Source organism: Eublepharis macularius, chromosome 12 (genome assembly GCF_028583425.1).
Source record: "Eublepharis macularius isolate TG4126 chromosome 12, MPM_Emac_v1.0, whole genome shotgun sequence".
NCBI lineage: Eukaryota > Metazoa > Chordata > Lepidosauria > Squamata > Eublepharidae > Eublepharis > Eublepharis macularius.
In genome coordinates, this window is record NC_072801.1 from 70242277 (window position 1) to 70270139 (window position 27863).

The 27863-nt window shown below is 42.0% G+C and overlaps 2 protein-coding genes across 2 annotated transcripts; one reads left to right on the forward strand and one right to left on the reverse strand.

Annotated features, from left to right (window-relative positions):
* The first annotated feature begins 1155 nt into the window (after positions 1–1155).
* On the forward strand, positions 1156–11939 carry LOC129339738 (vomeronasal type-2 receptor 26-like). The gene is made up of 6 exons (XM_054994320.1): positions 1156–1388; positions 2529–2820; positions 2918–3769; positions 4288–4515; positions 9255–9381; positions 11038–11939. The coding sequence occupies exons 1-6, from the start codon at positions 1156–1158 to the stop codon at positions 11937–11939; spliced, it is 2634 nt and encodes an 877-aa protein (XP_054850295.1).
* Positions 11940–18374: 6435 nt separating this feature from the next.
* On the reverse strand, positions 18375–25940 carry LOC129339739 (vomeronasal type-2 receptor 26-like). The gene is made up of 5 exons (XM_054994321.1): positions 25863–25940; positions 24915–25766; positions 23439–23666; positions 22896–23022; positions 18375–19276 (listed from the first exon to the last, which is right to left on the reverse strand). The coding sequence occupies exons 1-5, from the start codon at positions 25938–25940 to the stop codon at positions 18375–18377; spliced, it is 2187 nt and encodes a 728-aa protein (XP_054850296.1).
* Positions 25941–27863: the final 1923 nt, after the last annotated feature.

The following is a 27863-nucleotide window of genomic DNA, read 5'->3' on the forward strand; positions in this document are numbered from 1 at the left end:
AAGAGAAGGAACCTACTGGTTCAAATAGCATCTTAGCCAAGAATTCACTAGAAGGCTTTGGGAAAGCCACCAACATCACCTTCAACCAGCAGCGAAATATATTTGTGTCCTCCCGACTCCTAACTAGGATGAGTGAAGCAGGAGATACAGTGATTACGTAAAGCCATTAAATGACAACACAGTAAAGAATGCTATAACTAAAATTCCTTTCAGCAGGAGACACTCTTCCACATTTGTTGGGGGTAATGGTTTCTATCCAGAGTACAACAAAGATGGTAACGTACATTTACGTGTTTTTATCATTATTCTATTTTATTGTTTATGCTTCCTGTTTTACTTAAGTGTTTATTTGCTCAATTGTAATGGCCTTTAGCCGCATGCAAGGAACATTATACTTCTACTATCCAGAGAGAAGATGGTACATCTGGGAGTAAGGGAAAGGGGTGCCCCACCAGGCAGAGATCCTGGACAATTGTGGGAGTTTTTGGAGCTCCCGGACAGACAGAAATAATGCTTGGGTGATCTCATATTTGGAGTCGGAATATTAATATTGTTGCAAGCAATTTTGTAAAATTTGATGGCCCAGCACAGGCTAATCCACTGGGAAAGAGATGATCTCCTCCATTATTGTGAAAATTACTAGTTTCTTCCTGCTACCCAAAGGATTTAAGTAGGCTTCTTGCAATGCAACCACTATTACATCAGATGGATTGTATAAAGCCCCCAATGTGTTGATTGGAACATGAATGAAGAGATAGGGAAGCCCTTGCTTGACTCTTCAAACATCACATTCCCTTTACAGAGAAATCCATGCTTGCAAAATAAAGCTTGAGCTGACACCTGCATTTTCCCTGTTTATATTTCCAGGTGTAGGAAATATGTGAAGTACTGAAATTGAACTCCATAACATAACATTCCATAACATAATTGTAATCTTCCCCTCTCTTTTATATGTACACAGTGATTTTTAATGCTCATTTGGACAAAAGCTTTGTCCTACATGCCTTCTGGTTCAGAGATTCCTTCCAAACCAAGCTTTTCTTCAACGTACTGCCAGAGTCACCTGAAAATCAAGAAAGGTTGAACTGCAACTGAAGCTACCTGGATAATATTGTAGATGGAAACAGAGGCAATTGCATCTGCAGAGAAAGTGGCATGAAGAAGACGGTACTGATAATGTTGCTTCTGCTTGTACTGCTGAGTCATACCGTCTGCAAGAGACATTCTACTGTCTGTTCCATAAATGATGATGACCTCCTTCCTATTTCTCATGAATTTTATCAGCCGGGTGACCTTCTCATTGGTTATATCGTCTCTCACATCTTCTTGGTTTATGACTCTCCCTCTTTCTTATACCAACCTAAAGGGATGTTGAGTAAAGAGCCTATGTAAGAAATTATTTTGGTTCCCCCCCCTTTTTTTCCTAACATGTTCAGACCAAAATAAGTAAGACCAAAAAGTTAGCAGACATCTTAATTTTAATTGGGGGAAATAGCGTCATGGAAGGCATTTGGGTGTGTCAGTCTTTTTTGTTTGTTTTGTCTTCATTATATTTTTGGCCAAAGTCCACTGAAGAATGATCTTTCAAAAGCCCGTGCTTGAATGAAGCACGTAGTTTTCTATAGGGCGTGTGAAGAAAACTGCACATCTGCTCATGATCCTTGTTAGTTCAGAACTCTTTCCTTGGATCACATACGGTTGTTACAAGGGGTGGAATTTCCTTTTCCGGAATTTTCTTTTTTAGAAAATTAAGAAGTTTTCTTTTGTCTTTCACAAGAATTCATTTTAGTTTCTAATTAATGTAAATTTGAAGGGGTTTTTTTAACTATGCAAAAGCAGTCTGATGCGGCAAGCATACATTCAGGCAAGTCCTGGCTTGTGTTTACTGGCTTTTTGTTCTTAATTTTCCAATTATGCTTATAGCATATAAATAAATATGTTACCAGTTGAATCTTCCTCTTCATGAAAGAGGAATTGATTATAAACAGACTGAAATTTGGCAAAGAGGAATTAAGAGAATTCGACTTAACTCTAAATTCACATTGCTTCTCACCTTTTGTCTCCACCTCTTTTTTTCTAATGGGTCACATTATTAATAAGTTAAATAATATTTTATATGCTAAATATTGTTGTGTTTTATTCTTCATATATTTTTTCTCTCGTAATTTTCAGTGCTTAAGTAAGGCCTCTCACACGTTACCTAAGAACAAACCTATTTTTCTCAGTGAAACCACAGTCAAAAGAGAGCAATGGGAAACTTATTGTCATAGTACAGATCGATAAATTCTTAGGTACCTGTTTCAAAATAGTCATAATGTGTGAAATGTGCAAAAAGCATCGATCTGAATATTGCTATCAAATGTATATTGGCTTACTGGTTGTTCTGGTTTCCTCTTTGTATTTTTCATTGGCCATATCTATGTTATTGGATGCGATTAAAGCGGTAGCGGAAGCTTATCAAGATTATGATTGGTTGTTTTATTGAATAGTGTTTGTTGATGTGTAAAAGAGACTCGCTTTCACTGCAGGTCTGTGACGAAGAACTACCAACTTCCCCTAGCCTTGGTGTTTGCTGTAAAAGAGATCAATGAGAATCCCAACATCTTACCAAACATCAGTTTGGGGTTTCACATCCTCAACTGCAACTCCCTTGCACAAATCACCTATAAGGCCACTCTGAGCCTCCTTTCCACACATGAGCGATTTGTTCCCAACTTTCAGTGTGATATTCAAAGAAATGTGATGGCTGTCATTGGAGGATATCTCCCGGAAACCACGGTCCATATGGCTGACTTTTTATCCATCTACAACATTCCACAGGTAGGGCCATTTGAAAACAGTGGCAACAGATTTCACATTTTAACACGTAATTGAATGTTTTGTTGTAATCCTTATGAAAAATACCTGTGTCTTTCAGCTCACATATGAATCATTTTTCCCAAGACAAGCTGGCAAAATACGCTTTTTTTCCTTGTACCAAATGGTCCCAGATGAAACCTTTCAGTACATGGGAATTGTACATTTACTTCACCGTTTCAGATGGACATGGATTGGTCTCATTGCTGTGGATGATGACAACGGGGACAGATTTCTACAGACAATGGTGCCTTTGCTGTCACAGAATAATATCTGTTATTCCTTTATACTAAGAACACCAAAAAGGACATATAAGGATGAATTTATAATACTGCTTTACAGGTTGCAGGAACAATACCCTGTTCTTCTAGAGAGTAAAGCCACTGTCTATGTCGTATATGGAGAACCTCCAACAATGCACATTCTAAGAATGTTTCTCTATGCATCAGAAAACTTGCCGCTTGGAGGTAAAGTATGGATTGTGACATCCCACTGGGACTTTGAATCTTTGTCCATACAAAGAATTTGGGATGTAGAAACCTTCCATGGTGCCATATCCTTTGCAGTTCACTCCAATCAGCCCCCAGGATTCCAAAATTTCCTTCAGCTTATAAGACCTTTCTGGGCAAAAGGAGATGGTTTTATCCGGGAATTCTGGGAGCAGGCATTCAGCTGTTCTTTCAAAATTTCCAGCCTACATGAAGAGAATGAGAGGGCCTGTACTGGGGAAGAGAAGCTTGAGAACCTTCCTGGGATGTTGTTTGAAATGCGCATGACTGGCCACAGCTACAATGTCTACAATGCTGCCTATGCTGTGGCACATGCTTTGCATGCCTTCTACATAGCCAGATTCCAGCATCGAAGATTGATTGATGGCAGTAGGAAGGCATTTCAGAATGTGCAGCCATGGCAGGTAATTGCACGTCTATGACAAAACCCTGATTGCTAGCGTAACTCACCAGCCACAAACCTAATTAGTCAACTGACTTATCAGTCACCAGCTTGTTACTCAGCAATTAGCATGCCTTTAGTGTCAGCTTCAAAACAGAAGCTGAAATGTCATTTGCCCTTATGTTAGTGGTGAGAGTAAACATGGATTACCAGGCATTCTTCTGCCTGGTAAATGGGTAAGAAGGATTCAAGATGAAATGAGGAGCTTCAGTTCCCATATACTGTGGGGAATGTTAAGTAGAGAGGCCACCTTTAACCCTTTGTATAGTTTGCCTGGTCTCACCTCACTGCCCTGTAATGTGCTGTAATGTTCATTCTTATGATGATGATGATGATGATGATGATGAGTTGATTTAAATGATTCATTTTTCTATATATAATCATGTTGTAAGGCAGATCTGCTATATAAAATAAACTGGCCAAAATCAAGCCAGGACATTCTCATTTTATGTGAATTATCCTTTCCTTTCATATCTCCAGCTCCATCATTTTCTAAGAAGCATGTCCTTCAACAACAGCGCTGGGGATGCTGTGCAGTTTAATGATAATGGAGAATTAGTGGAAGGTTTTGATGTTACAAATTGGATCACTTTCTCAAACGGGTCTTTTATTAGAGTAAAAGTAGGAAGACTGGCTCCTCAGACTCCTCATGGCCAAGAATTAACCATTAATGATGATCTAATTATCTGGCATAGAAGCTTCAACAAGGTGAGATTCAGATAATATAAATTTGGGAAAAAATATTGGGAGGGAAGGAAGAGTTGACCTGTCATCCTGCTGGAGCACACAATATGCTGTTAACTTTCTGAATTCACCTCCATATATATTTCCTCAACAAGTCTTTGAAAATGAAGTTTTAACCTGGTGTTTTACTTACGTATCAGTTATTTTAAACTTGTTTAAATTTATTTTTAACTTGTAGTGATATCTTTACATTTTCTAGTCATTGATTTAAGTAAAGCATTTTGAAGATTATCAGCTATGCACTACATATTAGTTAATAATCAAATACTTTGCCTAATTTTTGACAATTATAAGACAAATTGTAACTGACTGCTCCACAGAAGAGAACATTCTCCCTGGAATGATAATTTCATGTCCAAGTCCACTTCGTCTATATGAGCCATACTTAAGATATATTCTCTTGCTCCACCAAAGAGAAGAAAGAGGCAGACACAAGGCTTGGGAACTAATAGGTCATTTTATTCAGCAACATTAACTGCAACATTAAGCAAACATGGCAAGGGTCTAACTAGTGGTACAAGTCAAGCCCTGGGGTTACCTGTGGACATCCACCTGGACCTGTCTGGGCGAGCCTCACTACCCCGGGTACAAGGCACCCGTGTGCATAGGTGGGACCCAGCTGGCCAGGCAAAATGATTCCACCCTTCCAGCTCCTACCACCCCAGCCATAGAACATGAGGGAAGGACTTGTACAGGTGGTCCCACCTGGCAGTCTGTCCTCATAACTGGCAGCCATCAAACATGTCAGCCGATGCTGACAGACTCTAATTCCTCCAACAATGTGGATGTCAAGGGTGCTCCCAGCCTGCTCACTTCTTCCAAATTCTGCTGCCATCACAGAGGCAAAACCTCTGCTTAGGCCTTTGAGCCCCACATGTGGCTTAAGGCCAAATGAAGCCCTTGCCGCAAATCCTCCAGGGAAATGTCGCTGCCTTTCACCTATAGACCTCTATAGAGGTCAGCAAATTCAGCCCTTATTTGCAGATGGGGCAGATAAATCTCTAGTTCATCCCATAATGAAGAGCTTCTGAAGGGCTCTCTTGTCCTTGTGCCTAGCCCATTCCATTCCTTTTTGGGTCCCAAGCTTCCTGCCACATCTGACTTGGAAGCATTGTGGACAAAAAGATCAGCACACCAGGCCACCACTTGCCTATCAGCTGCAAGTCTGCATGCACCTTAAATGAAAAGGCCAAGCTAAGGTCATTACAACCGAGGTGACTGACCAACATGTGAGGCAGAGGACCACTCCTCCTCTCAAACAATAGTGACAGCAGTCCTGGCCATCTCAGTACATGTCAGCCCTGGCACTTGACTAGCTCACTCACTGAGAACAAGTTCGGACTTGATCAGTGTCCTCTTGGCATGATGGGCCACCCAGAAAACCATGCTGTGCCTGCAGATGAGGATCCTCAACCTCTCATAGCAAAACAAAGCATCTGAAAGGAAAAAAAGAATTAATAAAGGCATATTACAATGATATTACGGGGCACACATAGAGTCGGTACATGGATGACTGCCACTGACCAACATACTGGACAACCAGCCCATGGCTTGTGCCATGGAAGCTACCCCAGTCCTGAAAGAATGGGTGCTGAATTTGATGACTGCCAAATCTAACTTGGACAGCGCCTGATCAGTGATTGTCCAGAACTGGTATTTGGTGAGGGGTATGCCATTCTTTTGGTGAAAGAGCACCTCATCCTCATCCCCTCAAACCTCCACATATTGCTGTAGTGCATAACTCACTGGGAATAACCCCCAATCAGCACAGGGGCTGAGTTGAATCACCATTTCTCTCTGCCTTTGGTCAGTTTTGGAGCACCTGACCCTAAGGGTAACATTGTCTCTATGAACTTAACATCATGTGCCATTAGGGCTCTTCTGAACCTGTCCTTAAGAGACTGAGACACCAATTCACTCATCCTCAGAGCTCTAAAAAAGGCAGTCAGTGAGGCTGTATGTAAAAGCACTTCCTCAGATTTGGAGTGACACACTGTACCAACTCAAGCCCACAGAGGAAAGCTGGGAGATAGGTTGCCTCTCATCCAGGGGAGCACCAGACTCCCAAGACCAACCCTCCAACATCTTTCTAACTCATAAGTTAGAAAGGCTTCAGACAGATCTCCAGATTTGCTGGTGATGGCTAAGGCTGCTAGCTGGCTCCTAATGGACTTAACAGCTAAGCCTTTACCTTTTAGCTCAACACAGAACTGCATAAGGTGTTCCACTGGACATAACTGTTGCAGTCTTGCCTTCTGCCTAAACCCAACAAATTGGTATACTGCATGATCATAAGCCCTCTGAATACTGGGGGCAATGGCTAGCTGGATTGCCCAGTACTCCTCTGTCTTCAAAGCTGTGACAGCTTCTGGGGCATCCAAGCCAGCTGCAAGTTGGCCTCAGGGGCAAACTTCCAAAAACACTTCATCTGTAGGTGAGACAATGCATCTGTCATGCCATTATTGACATCAGGGATGTGGTTGGCCATGAATAATGTGTTCAATTGCAAGCATTGGAGCATGAGTGGCCAGACAAAACTCTTAACAATGGGCAACTTAGATGAAAGGGAGTTGAGCCTGTGAACCACTGCCTGGTTCTCATACCAAAAGTGGACAGAGTGGTTAGCCAGCTCCCGCCTCCACAGGTAAACTGCCAGAAGGATTGGGAAAAACTCCAAAAAAGGAAGGTCTCCATAAAGACCACTTTCAACCCAGTCGGCTGGCCATTGCTCCACACACCAGTGCCCCCTTAAATAGTCTCCAAAGCCATTGGACCCAGAGGCATCAGAAGTTATTTGAAGCTCCTCTTCCAGCAAAAGACACTAAGTGACACTGACAATGAGAGATCTCTGTCTTTTGGTGCTACACCTCTGAAGATGCCAGCCACAACTGCTGGCGAAACGTCAGGAACTACAATGCCAAGACCACGGCAATACAGCCCGGAAAACCCACAACAACCATCATTCTCCGGCCGTGAAAGCCTTAGACAATACAGCCTGGAACATTGGTGATAACCTGCAGGGCCCACAAAAAGAAAGTCATCCAGATAGTGAACTATGTCATGGCTGTGGAGCTGGTGGTGCAGCACCCACTTGAGGAAAGATCCGAAGCATTCAAAGGCCACACATGAGATGGAGCACCCCATTGGCAGTGAACTGCCCTTCAAAAGAAAAACCAACAGCTCAAAATCCTTGGTATGAACCAAGAGGAGGCAAAATGCCAATTTTATGTCTCATTTAGCCATTTTGATGCCAATCTTTCATCGCCATGTCAACTTGAAGGCCTGATCATTCAGCCTCGGCCACATGTGTTCCATCTTCTAACTTCCACTCCGTTCACCACCAGGCAAAGGCCTTAGTGCCAAATGGCAAGGCAAGCTGGCAAATGCAGGCTTGGCCAACTGCTAGGCCCCTAAGCAAATGCTGTGGAGGCTAGGTCTACTGCCCTCACTGCTCACAGCAGCTACAGGAATAGGGCTGAGAAGTTTAATGGTGGGGAGGATATGCCCTGAGAGATAAGCAGCTGTCTTGAGAACAAGGCTTAATTCCCACTCAAGCAAGCACCCAAGGGCCAAACCAGAAGGGAGGGGTGGGTGGGTGGAGGCCATAAGGCCGCAGCTGCTTCTGCAGCCAAAATAAGTGCCCAGGGGTTAGCCGGATCAACAGCTGCTTGAGCTGGTTCTAGGAAGGGGGGGGAGGGAAGGTGAAAGCTATCAATCTTGTTGCTGCAGCCTCCCGGCAAAGCATGCCTGAAATGCCACCCCAGAATGTGACTGAGCAGCCACGGGAACAGAGGTCAGCAGACTGCAACTGCTGCCAAAACCAGCACCCAGGAGCAAGCTGGAACTGCAGGTACTTGAACTGGCTCTAGAAGAAGGGGGAGGCAGAGGCTACCAAGGCTGCCACTGCAACCACCAGAAAAAGTAGGCTCAAACCACTGCCTCAGATCAAGGGTGAGCAACCACAGTGGACAGCGGGATGAAGGCAGTATCTGCCACAGCTGGTGAGGTCACCGCCACTGGAGTTGTCACCGCTTGAGTTGCTGCTGTAGGTTTCACAGCCACTAGTGCTGTACACCTCTTGAGTGAACTTGAGGAGAGGCTACAGCTTGCCTTCCTTGACCGAGGACGAGGCAAACTATGAGGCTATGGGGTGGAGCTGCCATTTAAGTCACTTGGCTCAGTCCCTTGCCTAAACTTTTAAATAGCTGGGGAAAGGGTTAATCTGCTGTTATCTCCTCCAAGGGAATAATAGGTAGCCTCCTGGCCCAAGCAGCTGTTGCCTGCTGTTTGGGAGGGCCAAATTCTTATTTATCTTTTATTTTTACTGACAGGTTCTGCCCCTTTCTAAGTGTAACAACAACTGCAACCCAGGCTACAGCACAATTTGCTTTTAGCTTTTTGAATTCACCTCCACATGTATTTATTCAACACTTTTAATCTGATTTTTAACATCCAAAACTATCACAGTGCATTGTAGTGAAATATTTACATTTTCTGGTCATTAATTTAAGTAAAGTTATTTGAAGATCATCAACTATGCACTGTATATTATTTTATAATCAAATATGCCCCCTAATTTTTGCCAATTATCAGACCAATTGTACAAGACTGCTCCACAGAAGAGGACAATCTGTGCTCCTTAGAATGTCCAAGGCCATCTCCTCTATACCAGCCATATTTAATACACATTATCTCGCTGACAGGTTCTGCCGCTTTCTAAGTGTAATGACAACTGCTATCCAGGCTACAGCAGGAAAAAGAAGGAGGGAGAGAAATTTTGTTGCTATGATTGTGCCCCATGTCCAGAAGGAATGATCTCTGATCAAATGGGTAGGACACTCAATGTGTAGATATCTCAATCATTTCCATTACAAGGATGGTCCACAGAACATGTGATCTGGAGGGAATGGCTGACCCTACAATTCCTTACCCTCCATGATTAATGAACTTCTTAACCATAAGTTTCTCTTGAATATATAACTGATTGTGGATGTTCTTACTCTGGTGTGATCATTTAATTTAAATTTTGAGGAGGGAAAGATATGGTAAGAGACTCGACTGTAATTAAACCAACAGGATGATTACAGAAATTTTGCATAGTAAGCATGTATTTGATAAATCTGCAGTGTCTCTGATGGAAATATCAGAAGCATTCCTGAGATCCTCAACTCATATTTCCTTAGGCCTAAAAGAATCAATGACCAACTGTGTCAAAAGCTGCAAGTAAATCAAACAACATCAACAAGGCAGAACTATTCTAGAGAAGTTGCAGGGGGAGATTATCCACAACTGCAACTAGAGGAACAACTGTCAGCTGGTATACTCAGAAGGAAGTCAAATTTCATTCAATGGGGCTTACTGTCAGGAAAGTGTTCTTTGATTTGCATCCAACGTGACTCATATATCTTCTGCCTATGCCACTGTAATCTGATTTAAAAAAAAATACATAGAAACGCATAAAACAAGAGCAATTCTTCAAATTGATACAGTCCTTTCGAGCACTGATCAGTTAAGGAGAGAGTTTTTGCCAGTAACAATTGCCATGCTTCTTCAGGTTAGGTGACTTTGTTATTGCTATATTAAAACTTGATTAATGCTGGAGGCTATGGCGGAGAGAGTTGTTTCACAGAAGACAACGTGTAATCTAAATCAGAATGTTCCTAACTTGAGCCTAGTGTTTGATGAAAATAGCTAAGTGAAACCTACATGTTCATGCTGACCTTCAAGAATACAAAATGAGACTTTTTTATTGGCTCTCTGGCTACCAGCCTTTTTCTCACCGCCACCCACCCTAAACCTCCCTTCACAGGTTTGGAGGCTTCCCAAACATTAAAGAGCATTCACGACATGCTTCCTGTGTAACATTTCTTATCAGGTAGAGTCCTCACCAAAATCCACACCTAGTCCCCTCTCTCTTCTCTCAGAGGCTCCACCAGACAGGAAGCCCATTCCCTCTATTTGTTTCCCCTCACCCAGCTACAACCCCAGGCTATTGGAGAAAGGAACTTTGGTGTATACTTTCCCTAATATATGCTGCCACCATATACTTAATCTTGGCCCATTTAATGTGGCCGGAGTATTGGAGATCAATGTGTGTGATATTTCCCCTCAGCCCATTATTTCAAGCCAGCCAGGATAAAACAGAAACAAGAAAAGAACTTTTATTTACAAAACAGAACATTGGAGTGAATGTATTTTAACTCATAAACATAGTGAAGTTAACCAAGGAATTTGCAGTGTTTCAGAACAAGTTTGTAAATGCCAGCAGTATATTTTTGCTGCCTCCAAAATCTTTATCCCAGTTTCTCACTCTTCCCAATGGTCTCCAACAGTCACTGGCCCAACATTTTGCCTACTCTTATTGATTGTTTCTTAGGAGAGGTGGAACTGGAGCCTGTCCTGTCTGGCTCAGGCTGTTAAAAAGTATGGGAATCTTTTGGCCTGGTAGCTGGTTAAAAGATTTAAACACTTCTTCCTTCTTTTCAGATTCAAATGCCTGTGTCAGATGTCCAGACGACCAGCATTCAAATGAGGAACACAATCAATGCATTCCCAAGTTTATGACCTACCTTTCTTACAAAGAACCTCTAGGGATCATCTTAGCTATATTGGCGGTTTCTTTTTCTATGGTCATAGCTTTGGTGCTTGGAATATTTATGATGTTCCGGGATACACCCATCATCAAAGCCAATAACCGGAGCCTCACCTACATTCTCCTCATCTCTCTCTTGCTTTCCTTCCTCTGCTCTTTTCTTTTCATCGGACAGCCTGGGAAGGTGACCTGCCTTCTCCGACAAACGTCTTTTGGCATCATCTTCTCTGTAGCCCTCTCCAGTGTGCTGGCCAAAACTATCACAGTGGTTCTGGCTTTCTTGGCTACAAAACCAGGATCCAGAGTGAGGAAATGGGTAGGGAAAAGAATGGCAAATTCTATTGTCCTTTCCTGTGCCTTGGTTCAAGCAGGACTTTGTACTCTTTGGCTAAGTACTTCCCCTCCATTCCCAGATAAGGACATGTTCTCACTGAATGAGAAAATCATAGTGAAATGTAATGAGGGATCAGTTGCCATGTTTTACTGTGTCCTGGGCTACCTGGGCTTGCTGGCCACCGTCAGCTTCACAGTGGCCTTCTTTGCCAGGAGATTACCGGACAGTTTCAATGAAGCCAAATTTATCACTTTCAGCATGTTGGTCTTTTGCAGCGTTTGGCTGTCCTTTGTTCCAACTTACTTGAGCACGAAAGGGAAACACATGGTGGCTGTGGAGATCTTCTCCATCTTGGCCTCCTCTGCTGGTTTACTGGTATGCATATTTTTCCCTAAATGCTACCTCATTATTCTGCACCCTGAGATGAACAACAGGGATCAATTAATAAGAAGGAAAAAATGAAGGAAACTTTCTCTTTGTATATTATGCTCTTACACATTTATGAGTTCTTTTTAGAAAAGTTAGCAAAAGTGGCTGATTTGGTTACCCATCCCAACATCAGTCCCAATATCCTGAACTGTGGAATTGGAAGGATTCCAGTTTACAGGATTCAGGGATCCTTGTACAAGGACACCCAAATCTTCAGTAAGAATATGTAGTGTGGGGCTCAATGTATCAAGAGACCCATTTTGTTATATCATTAGACACAGGAATCGCTTAAGGCAATATTGTATTTCTGTATTTTTAAGGTGGTCTGGAAGGATGAACATGTTAGAATACTGTCATCAATATATGATGAAGGATTTGTTCAAGCAATGTCTCTATCTATTTATATTTATACCTGTATTATTGATTATAGTTAAAGTATAGGTTGTTCCATTGGTCCATCTGTCTTTCCATCTGTGGCACACTGAACTCAGAAATTGGATTCTGCCAATCCCATCATCACCTGGAAGCTGGCAGCCAATTTTGATACACCTAGCTTTATTTTCTAATGTATTAAGCCTGACACAAACAGAGTACTTTAGCTGTAATGGAAACAGCAAGGGTGGTTGTTTGTCATAACAACCTGGGTAAAGAAGTTCTAGTTCTCTGCATTTTTGGTACTGCAACTCCAGCCACCATCACCATGAAACTGGTCACTTTTGAACTCCTAAGCTTTATTTTCTGATGAGTTATACCTGTCACAGATAATCTTAGCTTCCATTGCCGATAGGAAAGAGGGGAGCTCTCTAATTACCTGGAACAGATGTTTTTAATGAGCTTGATGTTTGGTATTGCAACTCCCATGATCCCCCTGAAGCCAATGGCCAATTTTGAAATCCTAGCTTTATTTTAGTAAGTTCTGCCTGCTACAGACAACCTTTGCTTCCATTGCATGTAGCATCAGGGCCTCTTGGAGATAACCTGGACCAGGATGTCCCAATTCCCTTCATTTTTTGTCTCTGCAACTCCTGAATTTGGTGACCGATTTTAAAATGCCTACCTTTTTGGGCGGGGGCGGGAGGGAATCAGTTACGCCTTCCAGAGTAAGTCATGCCCTCTGATGCAGAAAGTGGGGTATGGTGTGGTTTCTGAAGGTTCTGGAGGGTTTCAATACTCTTTAAGTTTGGCATTCCCACCATCATTCTGAAACTGGAGGCCCATTTTGCGGACTCTAGCTTTATTTTCAGATGAATTATGCCTCCCTCAGTCAACGTTGGCTTCCATTGCAAATAGAATTTGGGAGGTTCTCTCAAAAACGTGGGCCATGATATTTCAATCAGCTTCATTTGGGGAACTGCAACTTCCACTATCATTGAGAAGTTCATAGCCAATGTTGAGGTTCCTAGATTTATTTTAAGATGAGTTATGCCTGCTAGAGTAAATCATGTCTTTCAATGGAAAATTCAGGAGGGGTTTCTGGTATTTGCTTGGATTAGGATGTTCCATTTCTCTTTGTGTTTGGCGCTGCAACTCCTACAGTCACTCTGAAGTTGGTTGACAATTTTGAGTCTATTAACTTTTTTTCCAGTGTTGCCCCCTCCACCGACACAGCAGACATCCTTTAACAGAACAACGCCAGAGAAAATGCTCAGGATTGAAAATTATATGAGGCATGATGTAGCTCTTCTCAATTGCATGTTTCAGTGTGTTGTTGTTGTTTTTTAATTTTCTTTACAAGTGAACCAAGAGTTGCCCATCTTTCTCCCTGCCAGGGCTAAGAGCCACTGGGAGTAGTGGGTATTTATATAGGTTAAGCAGTGCAGCTGTTTATGCCTCTGTTCCTGCATTAAAAATTCTCCCTTACATAGAGAGTGTCATTTGGCACGGATGGGAGAATCCCAGAATCTGATGTACCTGATGCAATATAAGCTGCCAAGTTTTGTGCTCTGATCTGGCTCAGCCTCCTAATACAACTCAGATTCTATTACATGGTCCTCTACAAACACTGTTCCGATGCTACCTTCCCTCCCATCTAGGAGTGTGCAGCAAAAAAAGATTCGGTTTTCCTGCTTCGTAATTTACAAAGCGGGAAAAAGAGTTGGAATTATGCAATTTCCAAAGTGGCAAGCTGCTTCGGAAATTGCTTATCAGCCCACTTTGATATGCTCAATAAAGATTTGGAGCACATGGAAGCTTCCTGCTCCGACAAGTTCCTCTTTACCCGAAGCTGGGAAGAGGAGGGAATTCTCCTATCTCCCTGGCAATGGGTCAGTGAGTGGTGGTGGTGTGGCAAGTTTAAACTTGCCCTGATGCTGCTGCCTCATCTTCACCCCATACTGGGGAGACAGGGGAAATCCCCCAGTCTAGCCGGCATCAGATGAATGAACAGCGGTGCAGAAGTTTAAACTTGCTGTGGCCCCACTGCCTCCAATGGAGGGGAGACAGGGAAATTACTCCATCTCCCCTCCATTGGGTGAAGGAAAGAGCAGTGGCCCAACAAGCTGAAACTTGCTGGGCTTGCTGCCTCTTTCACCCGAGGGGAGAAGGGTGAATTTCCCCATCTCCCATCCATCGGGTGAAAGAGGCAGCGACACGCAGCACTGCAACATGTTCACCCGATGGATGGGAGATGGGGAAATTTCCCCATCTCCCCTCTATCAGATGAAAGAGTTGCAGCGCAGCAAGTTTCAGCTTGCTGGGTTGCTGCTTTCTCCTTCACCCAATGGAGGGGAGATGGGGAAATTTCCTTGTGTCCCCTCCATCGTGTGAAGGAGAAAAGGGCAGCCCAGCAAGTTTAAATTTGCTGCACTGCAACACATTCACCCGATGGATGGGAGACAGGGGAATTTCCCCATCTCCTCTCCACTCCACCGGATGAAAGAGTTGCAGCGCAGCAAGTTTAAGCTTGCTGGGTCTCTCTATTCTCCTTCACCAGATGGAGGGGAGATGGGGAAATTCCCGCTCTCCCCTCTGTCGGGTGAAAGAGGCACCCGTTCAACATACATTTGTTGTAAAAATAAACATGTAGCTGAGGAGCAACAGAACTTTGCTTGGGTTTGCAACACAAAACCCGAGAGTTTTCCATCGGATTTGTTAAAAAAATGTTAAATAGCAATGAAACCTGTGATAGTAGTAGAGTAAGGAGGACATGCAAAACAACATTGTCCAAAAGAACATTGTTATAAGCTACTCTGTGTGTCTGCTTTGTGTGTGTGCGTGTGTGACAGTGAGAGAAAGGGAGAGAGAGGTCCTCTTTGATGAGGCTCAATTTCAATTGTTCACTCACACACACAACACTGGAAACAGAGGGTTAATGAAGAAAAGGTAAACAGTTAAGTCCAGATGTATGGAGAGGCTTTCTGTTTAAAGGGGAAATGACAGTTAAAAACACTGGTAAAGATGTTCCTATGCCTCGAATTCAAAACACAGAATTATTATAGCCTCTTTCAGATGTAGTTGTTATTGATCTTGCTTGGAGATGATGATCCTTTGTGTAGCAGTAAAGAAACTAGTAATTTTGACACTGATGGAGGAGGTCATCTTTCTATAGGATTGGTATATGCTTTGGAACCAGTGTTGTCAAAAATAGCTAGGTTTTTTTTTTAAAAAAGCAATCCAACAAATGAGTAAATGAAAGAAAGTGACACACTACCAGCTGTGGATACCCTGGGCCAGTAAACAAGATTAGTACATTTGGACAGAATTAATAAGAAGAATTGTGCCCCTGTTAGGCATTATGTTTCCCCATACCTACGGGCAGGAAAGCACAGCATGCAGTCCTAATTTGTGTGGTTTCCATTTTGTCTGAAAGGAGCAACACTCATATATTCCCACTAGATAACATGCACACATATCCTCCATGTATGAGTGTATGCCTGTTTGTAAGAAAGAGATGGCACACATTCACTGTAACTTGTGAACGAGAACAAGGCGGCTACATGGGAAGTATCCTAAAGTGTACAAGAATTTCTTTCTTTTGTACTGTCCAGCTCTTAACACGATGCTTCTGTGTCTCCTTCTCTCACCAGCTGTTACATTTACTTCTTGATACTGTTAAACTGAGCTGTATGAGAACTTACAGTTGAAGCTAAATTGTGAGATCATGTCAGGGAAGCGAAAGTTACAGCCAATACAAATTATTGAGTCAAGGACTTTGGCCTTTTGATTCAGTGCAGACCAAGAAGTCCTTCTAACCTGAGTTCTAGTTCCTTGCGGCTCTGCCAGGTTACTGACATATTGCAGAAGTGCATACCTCCAAACCTCCAAGGCTTCTGTTATGAAAATTTGAAATCCAATCTAAATAAAATTGGGAAACAATGCAAATATAGACATAACCACATCTTTAATTATTGGTACTTTTGTTTTAATCGTCTGCTGATCAAGCATTTCTCTCGGGGGGGGGGGGGATGAGGGAAGGATGGAAGAGATAAACCCAGGATGGATAGATGTGATGTGGCCTCCACATGGACAATAAGGTTGTCCCATGTTAAAGAAATTTATCTCATTTAAACATTGGAGTTTTTATTGACTCATCAATTATATTAATCTGCATAAATTTATATATTGGAAAAAGGAAGTTTTAAAACAACACCTTTGTGTTGCAGCCTTGTAGAAATTGAAAATCAGAATTAAAGACATATGGGAAACACAGCAAACATTTATTTTATGGCCAAAAAAGCAATTATTATGTAACAAATTATAAACATGTCACTGATAAACTACTTATTTATATACAAGGGCCTCCTTCTGCTGTTGAATGAGCAGTTCTTGCAATATGAATTTAGGCAGAATGGGAGAAAGAAGGCAGGAAGGGATGAGCTGGTGACCACTTGAAATCAGAAAGGAATTTTCTTCCAGGCCAGATTGGCTGGGGATCCTGGAGATTTTATGCCTTCCTCTGGATATAGAGCCCTGGTCACTGGGAGATTGGGGTGTGAATTTCCTGCATTGTGCAGGGGTTGGACTAGGTGACCATTGGGGTTCCTTCCAGCTCTATGTTTCTATGTTTTCCTCCTTCCAAAACAACAGCAGCAATACTGGATGCTGGACTCCTTCGAAGCTGGGCCTCCCAGATCAGACACTTGACACAGGCTCTGATACAGCACAGAGGGGATATTTTCCACCCTCTCTGTTGATGCTGCCTCCGCTTACTTGTTTTCTCTTGAGTAAACCACTCCTTCCATTGCAAACAGTGAAGAGATGTTCTTGAACTAAGATGTTCATATGCCTTTCCTTTTTGGCGCTGCCATTGCCATGAAACCAAGAAGTCAGTTTTGAAACCTCTAGCTACATTTTCTGATGAGTTACACCTGGTGATGCAGTGATAGCTTCCAAAGCAAAAGGCAGGCAGGTGAGGGTTTCTAAAAATTACATGGGTCAGGATATTCCAATTCCTTTCATGTGTGATCCTGCCATCCCCATGATCAGGCCAAGCCTGGTGACCAACATTGAAACATCTAGTTTTGTTTTCTGAAGCTAGTTCTTTCAAATTGGTTCTTCATTGCAAATAGCATTGGAGGGGCTTCTGGAAATAACCTAGGCCAGGATGTTCTGGTTACCTTTTTTATGGGGAAAACAGCTCCCATCACCATTCTGAAGATAGTGGACAATGTTGGAAGTGTCTACAGAGTAGTTGCAGAGTAGTTATACCTCCTTTGGTCAACCATGTCTTCCAATGTAAAAAGCATGGAGGGCATGGAGATCAAATGGGTCAAGATGGTTTGATTCCCTTCAGTTTCGGCAACCCCAAAAGTAGACTAAAAGTAATATTAGGGAAGCAGAGACGATGCAAACACATTGGAGGGGAAGGCATTTCAAGCAATCTCTGCATACCCTCATTTAAAAAGCTTCAGAAAATGCTCCATTCTGATTGTGGCATCTCCCATGTCAGGCAAGATTGTCTCGACCTTGCAGAGTAGGCAAGGTCTAGATAATCAAGCATATCATTTTTCATTGCTGTTTTTATCAGGATGCTCATGTGAAGATCCTACAACCATTGCTTAGGAGATTTTCTAAATACCCTCCTTTGGATATCACTAAGAAGTTTTTCTATAATGCAGTTCCTCAGCTTTCATTGGCTTGCGCCAGATTTTTTCCTGTAGCTTATAGAATTTGCAAGGAATACTTATAGAAGTTATCATATATATGAAATGGGAGTCCATGTTTTATTTTCTGTTCCTGAATCTTGTTGTTAATACATGCTCTTTTATACCCATGTATGCAAATTTCACTATTGTTTTTCTTCAGTGCAATTTGTTTGATCGATGTGTGCTGGTTATGAACCTTAATAATAATAAATTTAATGCTCCGTTCAGAAGAAATACACAACTGGGAAACAATCCTTCCAATTCCACAGTTCAGGACTATGCAGACAGATACTGGAATGGGTAACCAAATGAGCGACTTTTGCTAACTTTTCTAAGAAGAACTCATAAATGTGTAAGAGCATAATATACAAAGAGAAAGTTTCCTTCATTTTTTCCTTCTTATTAATTGATCCCTGTTGTTCATCTCAGGGTGCAGAATAATGAGGTAGCATTTAGGGGAAAATATGCATACCAGTAAACCAGCAGAGGAGGCTAAGATGGAGAAGATCTCCACAGCCACCATGTGTTTCCCTTTCGTGCTCAAGTAAGTTGGAACAAAGGACAGCCAAACGCTGCAAAAGACCAACATGCTGAAAGTGATAAATTTGGCTTCATTGAAACTGTCCGGTAATCTCCTGGCAAAGAAGGCCACTGTGAAGCTGACGGTGGCCAGCAAGCCCAGGTAGCCCAGGACACAGTAAAACATGGCAACTGATCCCTCATTACATTTCACTATGATTTTCTCATTCAGTGAGAGCATGTCCTTATCTGGGAATGGAGGGGAAGTACTTAGCCAAAGAGTACAAAGTCCTGCTTGAACCAAGGCACAGGAAAGGACAATAGAATTTGCCATTCTTTTCCCCACCCATTTCCTCACTCTGGATCCTGGTTTTGTAGCCAAGAAAGCCAGAACCACTGTGATAGTTTTGGCCAGCACACTGGAGAGGGCTACAGAGAAGATGATGCCAAAAGACATTTGTCGGAGAAGGCAGGTCACCTTCCCAGGCTGTCCGATGAAAAGAAAAGAGCAGAGGAAGGAAAGCAAGAGAGAGATGAGGAGAATGTAGGTGAGGCTCCGGTTATTGGCTTTCACGATGGGTGTGTCCCGGAACTTCATAAATATTCCAAGCACCAAAGCTGTGACCACAGAAAAAGAAACCGCCAATATAGCTAAGATGATCCCTAGAGGTTCTTTGTAAGAAAGGTAGGTCATAAACTTGGGAATGCATTGATTGTGTTCCTCATTTGAATGCTGGTCGTCTGGACATCTGACACAGGCATCTGAGTCTGAAAAGAAGGAAGAGGTGTTTAACCAACTGCTAGGTCAAAAGAGTCCCATAATTTTTAACGGCCAATAAGAAAACCTCTTTTTGTGTTCATGTTGTTCAGCATGAATACATAGCTTTTCCTCGGGTGGGGCTGGGGTTTGTGGGGTTTGGGTCGTTTAAAGGGCCCTGCTGCTTCCAAGCAGCAGGTCCCTTTAAACCATCAGCTGGCAGGCGGTGAGGGGGGATCCCCCCCTGCCACTTGCCAGCTAATAGTTTAAAGGGACCTGCTGCTTGGAAGCGGCAGGAAAAGTTTAAATGGCCATTTCTGCAGGGAAATGGCCCTTTAAACTGCCCCTTTCTGTGCCGCTTTGCAGTAGCATGGAAAGGGGCATTGCCCTTTAATACGAACCAAACAAACCAGTAGACCAGATCCATGGAAGTTCGTCGAAAGGAGCTTCCATGAACCACTCATTCACGACCCACAAACTGGGTTGGTTCATGGGGTTTTTTGGTTCGTATTCAGGTTCATGCCCATCTCTAAACAACACTGGGTTCATATTAAGAATATCCTGATTCAGATTACACTTAAACCATCCATTGTCCTTCATCAAACAACTCTCCCCATCTTAGCCCCCAGCTTTAATCAAGATTTAATATTATAATAATAAACTGACCTAAATTGCCGGAGTACAAACATAGTTTCAGATGGGTAGCCATGTTGGTCTGCAGTGGAAGAGCAAGATCCAAGTCCAGTAGAAACTTATAGACCAACTAGATTTCCAGAGTATGAGCTCTCAAGGGAACTGAGGGCCAAGCTACAAGTGACGAATGACACTTGAACGGCAAGTGGATTGAGTGGAGGGCAAGTGAACAGGGAGAAATACACTTGCCATTCAAGTGTCATTCGTCATGTGTAGCTTGGCCCTTAGACTCTCGAAAGCCCATATCCTGGAAATCTTGTTGGTCTTTTAAGGTGATACTGGACCCAACTCTTGCGCTACAGGAGCATGGCAATCTCCAGTATCTAGCAATGTTCAACAAGGCTGTATCAATTATATCAGCTATATTAATTATTCTTGTATTAATATGTTCCTATGTGCTTTTTAAAAAATCAGACTACTTTTGCATAGGCAGAAGAGATATCAGTCATGTGGGATGCAATCCCAAAACCACTTTCTTGAGAATAAGCTCCATTGAATAAAAATTGACTTCCTTCTTCATACAGTTGTTCGTCTAGTTATAATTTGGATGGTCTCCCTCTGCACCTTCACTAGAGTAGTTCTGCCTTGTTGATAACACTTGATTTACATGCAGATTTTGACAAGTTCAAGTATTCATCCAGGCTCTTCTTGAAAACTGCCAGTGAGGGGGAGCTCACCACCTCCCTAGGCAGCTGATTCCACTTTTGAACTACTCTGACCGTGAAAAAGTTTTTCCTAATATCCAGCCGGTACCTTTGTGCATGTAATTTAAGACCATTGCTTCAGGTCCTACCCTCTGCTGCCAACTGGAACAGCTCCTTGCCCTCCTCCAAATGACAGCCTTTCAAATATTTAAAGAGAGCAATCATGTCCCCCCTCAACCTCCTCTTCTCTAAACTAAACATTCCCAAGGCCCTCAGCCTTTCCTCGTAGGGCTCAGTCTCCAGACCCCTGATCATCCTTGTCGCTCTCCTCTGCACCCTCTCGATTTTGTCCACATCCTTTTTGAAGTGAGGCCTCCAGAACTGCACACAATACTCCAGGTGTGGCCTGACCAAGGCAGTATAGAGAGGGGCTATGACCTCCTGTGATTTTGATGCTATGGCCCCTTTGATACAAGCCAGGATTGAATTAGCCTTTTTTGCCACCGCATCACACTGACTGCTCATATTCAGTTTACAGTCCACTCTTACCCCAAGATCCCTTTCACATATACTACTGCCCAGAAGTGTATCCCCCATCCAGTATTTGTGCTTCCCATTTTTGTGGCCCAGATGTAATACTGTGCACTTGTCTTTGTTGAATTGCATCCTATTTACAGCTGCCCACTTCTCCAGAGTATTCAGGTCTTGTTGAATTTTAATTCTATCTTCTTGGGTGTTTGCTACCGCTCCCAATTTGGTATCATCAGCAAATTTAATGAGCAGCCCTTCCACTCCTTCATCCAGATCATTGATAAAAATATTGAAAAGTACCGGGCCCAAAACCGAGTCCTGTGGCACCCCACTGGACACCTCCCTCCAATCTGATGAAACGCCGTTGACCACCACTCTTTGAGTGCGGTCCTCCAACCAGTTCCCTATCCACCGAACTGTCCTATAGTCCACTCCACAGTCTTCCAGTTTGCCCATCAGAATGTCATGGGGGACCTTATCAAAGGCTTTACTGACATCCAGATAAATCACGTCAACAGAGTTCCCCCAATCCAGTAAGCTGGTCACTCGATCAAAGAAGGAAACCAGGTTGGTCTGGCAAGATTTGTTAGGAACAAAACCATGCTGACTTCCCCGGATCACTGAGAGGTCCTTCAGATGCTTACAGATTGATCCCTTTAAAATCTGTTCTAATATCTTCCCAACTACAGAAGTCAGACTGGCTGGCCTGTAGTTTCCCGGGTCATCCTTCTTCCCTTTCTTAAAGACTGGGATAACATTCGCTCTTCTCCAATCTTGTGGCACATCCCCAGTCCTCCAGGAGGCCTTGAAGATGATGGACAGGGGTTCTGCAAGTTCTCTAGAAAGTTCTTTCAGCACTCTTGGGTGCACACCATCCGGCCCAGGGGATTTGTATTCATCCAGTGCAGCCAGATGCCTCTCCACAACCTCTGTCAATGTCAATTAGCCACTCAGGTGTCCTGCCACATTTTCTACTGTCTCTAGATGTGCCTGAGTTCTTCAGGGAGAAAACAGAGGCAAAAAAGGCATTAAGCCTGTCTGCTTTTTCTCTGTCCTGCGTCAGAGTTTCTCCATCTACTCCCAACAGTGATCCAATTGCCTCTTTTATCTTGTGTTTGCTTCTCACATATCTGTAGAAGTTTTTCTCATTGTAGCGAGCCCTCCTGGCCAGACCCAGCTCGTACTGAGCTTTGGCCTCTCTGATGGCTGATCTGCAGTACCTAGTAACCCTCATATACTCCTCTTTAGAGGTCTGTCCTTCTCTCCATTTCCTGAACATTTCCTTTTTCTCCCTTAGCTTATTCTGGAGCTCTCTGTACATCCACATCGGTTTCTTGGAGCCTTACCATGTTTCCGTCTTGCTGGGATAGTGAGGGCTTGCAAAAGCTCGTGTTTGAGAAGTTTCACAAGTTTGATCATGGCATCTTTTAGACCTAAGGAAAGATGAGTTGGGGATCTCAAGAATGCTTCTGATATTTCCATCAGAAACACTGAAGATTTATTAACTATTTGCTCTTTATGCAAAATTTCTGTAATTATGTACTTGTCATCAAGCCTCTTATCATATCCTTTTCCCTGTCACAACTTGGATTAAGTACACATACCAGAGAATGTCCAGAATCAGGGAAATGATCTTAACGGTGAAGAAGTTTATTAATCATGGTAGGGAATTATAGTATTGCCCATTCCCTCCAGATCACATGTTCTGTGGACCATCCTTGTAATGGAAATGATTGAGATATCTACACATTGAGTGTCCTACCCATTTGATCGGAGATCATTCCTTCTGGACATGGGGCACAATCATAGCAGCAAAATTTCTCTCCCTCCTTCTTTTTCCTGCTGTAGCCTGGATAGCAGTAGGCATTACACTTAGAAAGGGGCAGAACCTGTCAGCGAGATAATGTGTATTAAATATGGCTGGTATAGAGGAGATGGCCTTGGACATTCTAAGGAGCACAGATTGTCCTCTTCTGTGGAGCAGTCTTGTACAATTGGTCTGATAATTGGCAAAAATTAGGTGTCATATTTGATTATAAAATAATATACAGTGCATAGCTGATGACCTTCAAATTGCTTTACTTAAATTAATGACCAGAAAATGTAAAGATTTCACTACAATGCACTGTGATAGTTTTGGATAAGTTAACAGTCAAGTTAAAACTGTTGAGTAAATTCATGTGGAGGTGAATTCAAAAAGCTAAAAGCATATTGTGCTCTCCATTGAGATGTTAGGATCAAGAACAGGTCAACACTTCCTTCCCTCCCAATATTTTTTCCCAAATTTATATTATCTGAATCTCACCTCGTTGAAGCTTCTATGCCAGATAATTAGATCATCATTAATGGTTAATTCTTGGCCATGAGGAGCCTGAGGAGCCAGTCTTCCTACTTTTACTCTAATAAAAGACCCGTTTGAGAAAGTGATCCAATTTGTTACATCAAAACCTTCCACTAATTCTCCATTTACGTTAAATTGCACAGTATCCCCGGCACTGTTGTTGAAGGATATGCTCCTTAGAAAGTGATGGAGCTGGAGATATGAAAGGAAAGGATAATTCACATAAAATGAGAATGTCCTGGCTTGATTTTGGCCAGTTTATTTTATATAGCAGATCTGCCCTACAACATGATTATATAGAAAAATTAATCATTCAAATCAACTCAATCTCTCCATGAGAAATCTAAGGGCAGATGAATGGATATCAAGGGAGTGTATCATTCTCATTTTAACCTCCATAAGGTGTCTTTGGATTCTTAAAAAACTGTTCATAGATGGCATGAAATGATGTGCTAAGTGGTGAGGAAGTTAGTGTTTCTCAATTATTCTTAAGGCTTCCAACTCTGGCTTGGGAAATTTCTGGAAATTTGGGGGCAGTGCCCAAGAAGAACTGAGTTTGAGGAAGGACCTCAATAAGCATGGGATGCCACATGACCCAGCATGGTATGGTTGTTACAGTGTCAGAGAAGGACCTGGAAGACCCATCTCAGATTCCCACTCTGCCATGGAAGCTTGCTGGGTGACCTTGGGCCAGCCACACACTGTAGCCTATACTACCCCATAGGACTATTGTGAGGATAAAATTAAGAAGGGGCAAATTTTGTAAATCACTTTTGGTCTCCATTGGGAAGAAAAGCAGGGTATAAATAAAGAAATAGAGTCTAGCCCCTGAACCGATGTCCTCCAGGAGAACTGATACTATAGTCTGCAGATCAGTTGCAATTCTGGGATAACTCCAAAGGTCCTGGTGGGGACACGGAGGTTGATAACCCGTTACCCTTTCATTATTCAGTCTGGAGTAAGTTGGAAGAATGATCAGCCAATCAGTGCAGTTAGGTGAGGACGTGCAAACTATACAAAAGGTTAAAGTTGAAATTCCCCATAGTATTTGGGAACTAAAGCTACACGTTTCATTTTGAACTCTTTATATAACATGTTTGCATGTGTGTACCTACCCTACATTTTAACTATTTATAACTCGCTGTAATTTTTAATCTATTTTATTACTGATTCTTGGTTTTTAGATGTATGTTATTCTGGCACAGTGCTGTAATAATAAATTTGAATTTGAATTCATTTACCAGGCAGAAGAATGCACACTACGGCATAGGACATGCTTGACTAATCCTCTTTTACTCTGACCACTAACACAAGGGTGACTGCAATTTTGGCTTGTGTTTTAAAACTGTAGCTGAAGGCACGATGAGTCAGCCAACCAAGTGGGGTTGTGGCTGGTGAGTTACCCTACCAATAACGGTATTGTCATAGACATACAATTACCTGCCATGGCTGCACATTCTGAAATGCCTTCCTCCCACCTTCAATCAATCTTCGATGTTGGACTTTGGATATGTAGAAGCCATGTAAAGCATGTGCCACAGCATAGGCAGCATTGTAGACATTGTAGCTGTGGCCAGTCATGCTCATTTCAAACAAAATCCCAGGAAGGATTTCAAGTTTCTCATTCCCAGTGCACACCCTATCATTCCCTTCATGCAGGCTTGAAATTTTGAAAGAACAGCCGAATGCCTGCTCCCAGAATTCCTGGATAAAACCATCTCCTTTTGCCCAGAAAGGTCTTACGAACTGAAGGAATTTTTGGAATCCTGGGGGCTGATTGGAGTGAACCGCAAAGGATATGGCACCATGGAAGGTTTCTACATCCCAAATTCTTTGTATGGACAAAGATTCAAAGTCCCAGTGGGATGTCACAACCCATACTTTACCTCCAAGCGGCAAGTTTTCTGATGCATAGAGAAGCATTCTTAGAATGTGCATTGTTGGAGGTTCTCCATATACGACATAGACAGTGGCTTTACTTTCTAGAAGACCATGGTATTGTTCCTGCAACGTGTAAAGCAACATTATAAATTCATCCTTATATGTCCTTTTTGGTGTTCTTAGTATAAAGGAATAACAAATATTATTCTGTGACAGCAAAGGCACCATTGTCTGTAGAAATCTGTCCCCGTTGTCATCATCCACAGCAATGAGACCAATCCATGTCCATCTGAAATGGTGAAGTAAATGTACAATTCCCATGTACTGAAAGGTTTCATCTGGGACCATTTGGTACAAGGAAAAAAAGCGTATTTTGCCAGCTTGTCTTGGGAAAAATGATTCATATGTGAGCTGAAAGACACAGGTATTTTTCATAAGGATTACAACAAAACATTCTATTACGTGTTAAAATGTGAAATCTGTTGCCACTGTTTCAAATGGCCCTACCTGTGGAATGTTGTAGATGGATAAAATATCAACCATATTGACCGTGGTTTCTGGGAGATATCCTCCAATGACAGCCATCGTATTTCTTTGAATATCACACTGAAAGTTGGGAACAAACCTCTTGTGAGTGGAAAGGAGGCTTAGAGTGGCCTTATAGGTAATTTGTCCAAGAGAGTTGCAGTTGAGGACATGGAAACCCAAACTGATATTTGGTAAGATGTTGGGATTCTCATTGATCTCTTTTACAGCAAACACCAAAGCTAGGGGAAGTTGGTAGTTCTTTGTCACAGACCTGCAGTGAAAGCGAGTCTCTTTTACACATCACAAACACTATTCATCACAACAACCAATCATAACCTTGATAAGCTTCAGCTACAGCTTTAATCACATCCAATGACAGATATGGCCAATGGAAAATACAAAGAGGAAACCACAACAATCAATAAGCCAATCTACATTAGACAGCAAAATACAGATAGATGCTTTTTGCATGTTTCACACATCATGGCTTTTTTGAAACAGGCATCGAAGAAATTATCAATCTGTATTATGATAATGAGGTTTCCATTACTCTCTTTTGACTGATTTCAGTGAGAAAAATAGGTTTGTTCTTGAGTAATGTGTGAGAGGTCTGAATTAAGCACAGAAAATTAGAAGAGCAAAAATTATACAAAGAATAAAACACAACAATATATAGCATATAAAATATTATTAATAATGTGAATAGATGGAAAAAACAGATGTGGAGACAAAGGGTGAGAAGCAATGTGAATTTAGAGTTAAATAGAATTCTCTTAATTCCTCTTCGCCAGATTTTTCCCTTAAATTCAGCAATCCATTTCTATTCCTTTTTTTAGGATTTTGAGTCTGTTTTGAATCATTTCCTCTTACATGAAGAGGAAGAGTCCGTTTAAAGTGGTAACATATTTATTTATTTATATGCTATAAGCATAGTTGAAAACTTAAGACCAAAAAGAGCCAGTAAACACAAGCCAGGATGTGTCTGAACGTATCCTTGCCACATCAGACTGTTTTTTGCCTTTTGTATCATATTACAGTGGCACAACAACAGGAAGAGCCGAAGGTCAGGAAATTTATACTATTGCATGGTTAAAAAAACTCACATTTAAATTAATTAGAAACCAACAAGAATTATTCTTGTAAATGACAAAAAGAGAATAAGAGGAACTAACTGCTCTATCTTTAAAAAAAATGGAAAAGGAAATTCCGCCCCTTGTGACAACCGTACGTGATCCAAGGAAAGAATTTTGAACTAACAATGGGCATGATCCGATGTGCAGTTTTCTTCAGAAGCCCTATACAAAACCACATGCTTAATAATTTTTCAGTGGCCTTCAGCCAAAAATATATTGACAAAACAATACAAAAACAAAAAGGACTGACACACCCAAATGCCTTGTGTGATGCTGTTTTTCCCCATTAAAATTAGGATGTCTGTTAACTCGATATTTTGATCTCATTTATTTTGGTCTGAACGTGTTAGGGAAAAAGGGGGGGAAACCAAAAACATTTCTTACATAGGCTCTTTACTCAACATCCCTTTAGGTTGGTATAAGAAAGAGGGAGAGTCATAAACCAAGAAGATGTGAGCGATGATATAACCAATGAGAAGGTCACCCGGCTGATAAAATTCATGAGAAATAGGAAGGAGGTCATCATTTATGGAACAGACAGTAGAATGTCTCTTGCAGACGGTATGACTCAGCAGTACAAGCAGAAGCAACATTATCAGTACCGTCTTCATCATGCCACTTTCTCTGCAGATGCAATTGCCTCTGTTTCCATCTACAATATTATCCAGGTAGCTTCAGTTGCAGTTCAGTCTTGAGACTTTCAGGTGACTCTGGTGGTACATAGAAGAAAAGCTTGGTTTGGAAGGAATCTCTGAACCAGAAGGTATGTAGGACAAAGCTTTTGTCCAAATAAATATTGCAAATTACTGTCTGCATAAAAAAGAGAGGGATGCAATTATATTGTGGA

Coding starts and splice junctions, on each gene's coding strand:
- LOC129339739 (XM_054994321.1), bottom strand. CDS start 25,940: ATGGCTGTCATTGGAGGATATCTCCCAGAAACCACGGTCAATATGGTT. Junction 25,767..25,862: donor CCATCTACAACATTCCACAG/GTAGGGCCATTT, acceptor TGTGTCTTTCAG/CTCACATATGAATCATTTTT. Junction 19,277..22,895: donor AATGATCTCCGATCAAATGG/GTAGGACACTCA, acceptor CCTTCTTTTCAG/ACTCAGATGCCTGTGTCAGA.
- LOC129339738 (XM_054994320.1), top strand. CDS start 1,156: ATGAAGAAGACGGTACTGATAATGTTGCTTCTGCTTGTACTGCTGAGT. Junction 1,389..2,528: donor ATGTTGAGTAAAGAGCCTAT/GTAAGAAATTAT, acceptor CTTTCACTGCAG/GTCTGTGACGAAGAACTACC. Junction 9,382..11,037: donor AATGATCTCTGATCAAATGG/GTAGGACACTCA, acceptor CCTTCTTTTCAG/ATTCAAATGCCTGTGTCAGA.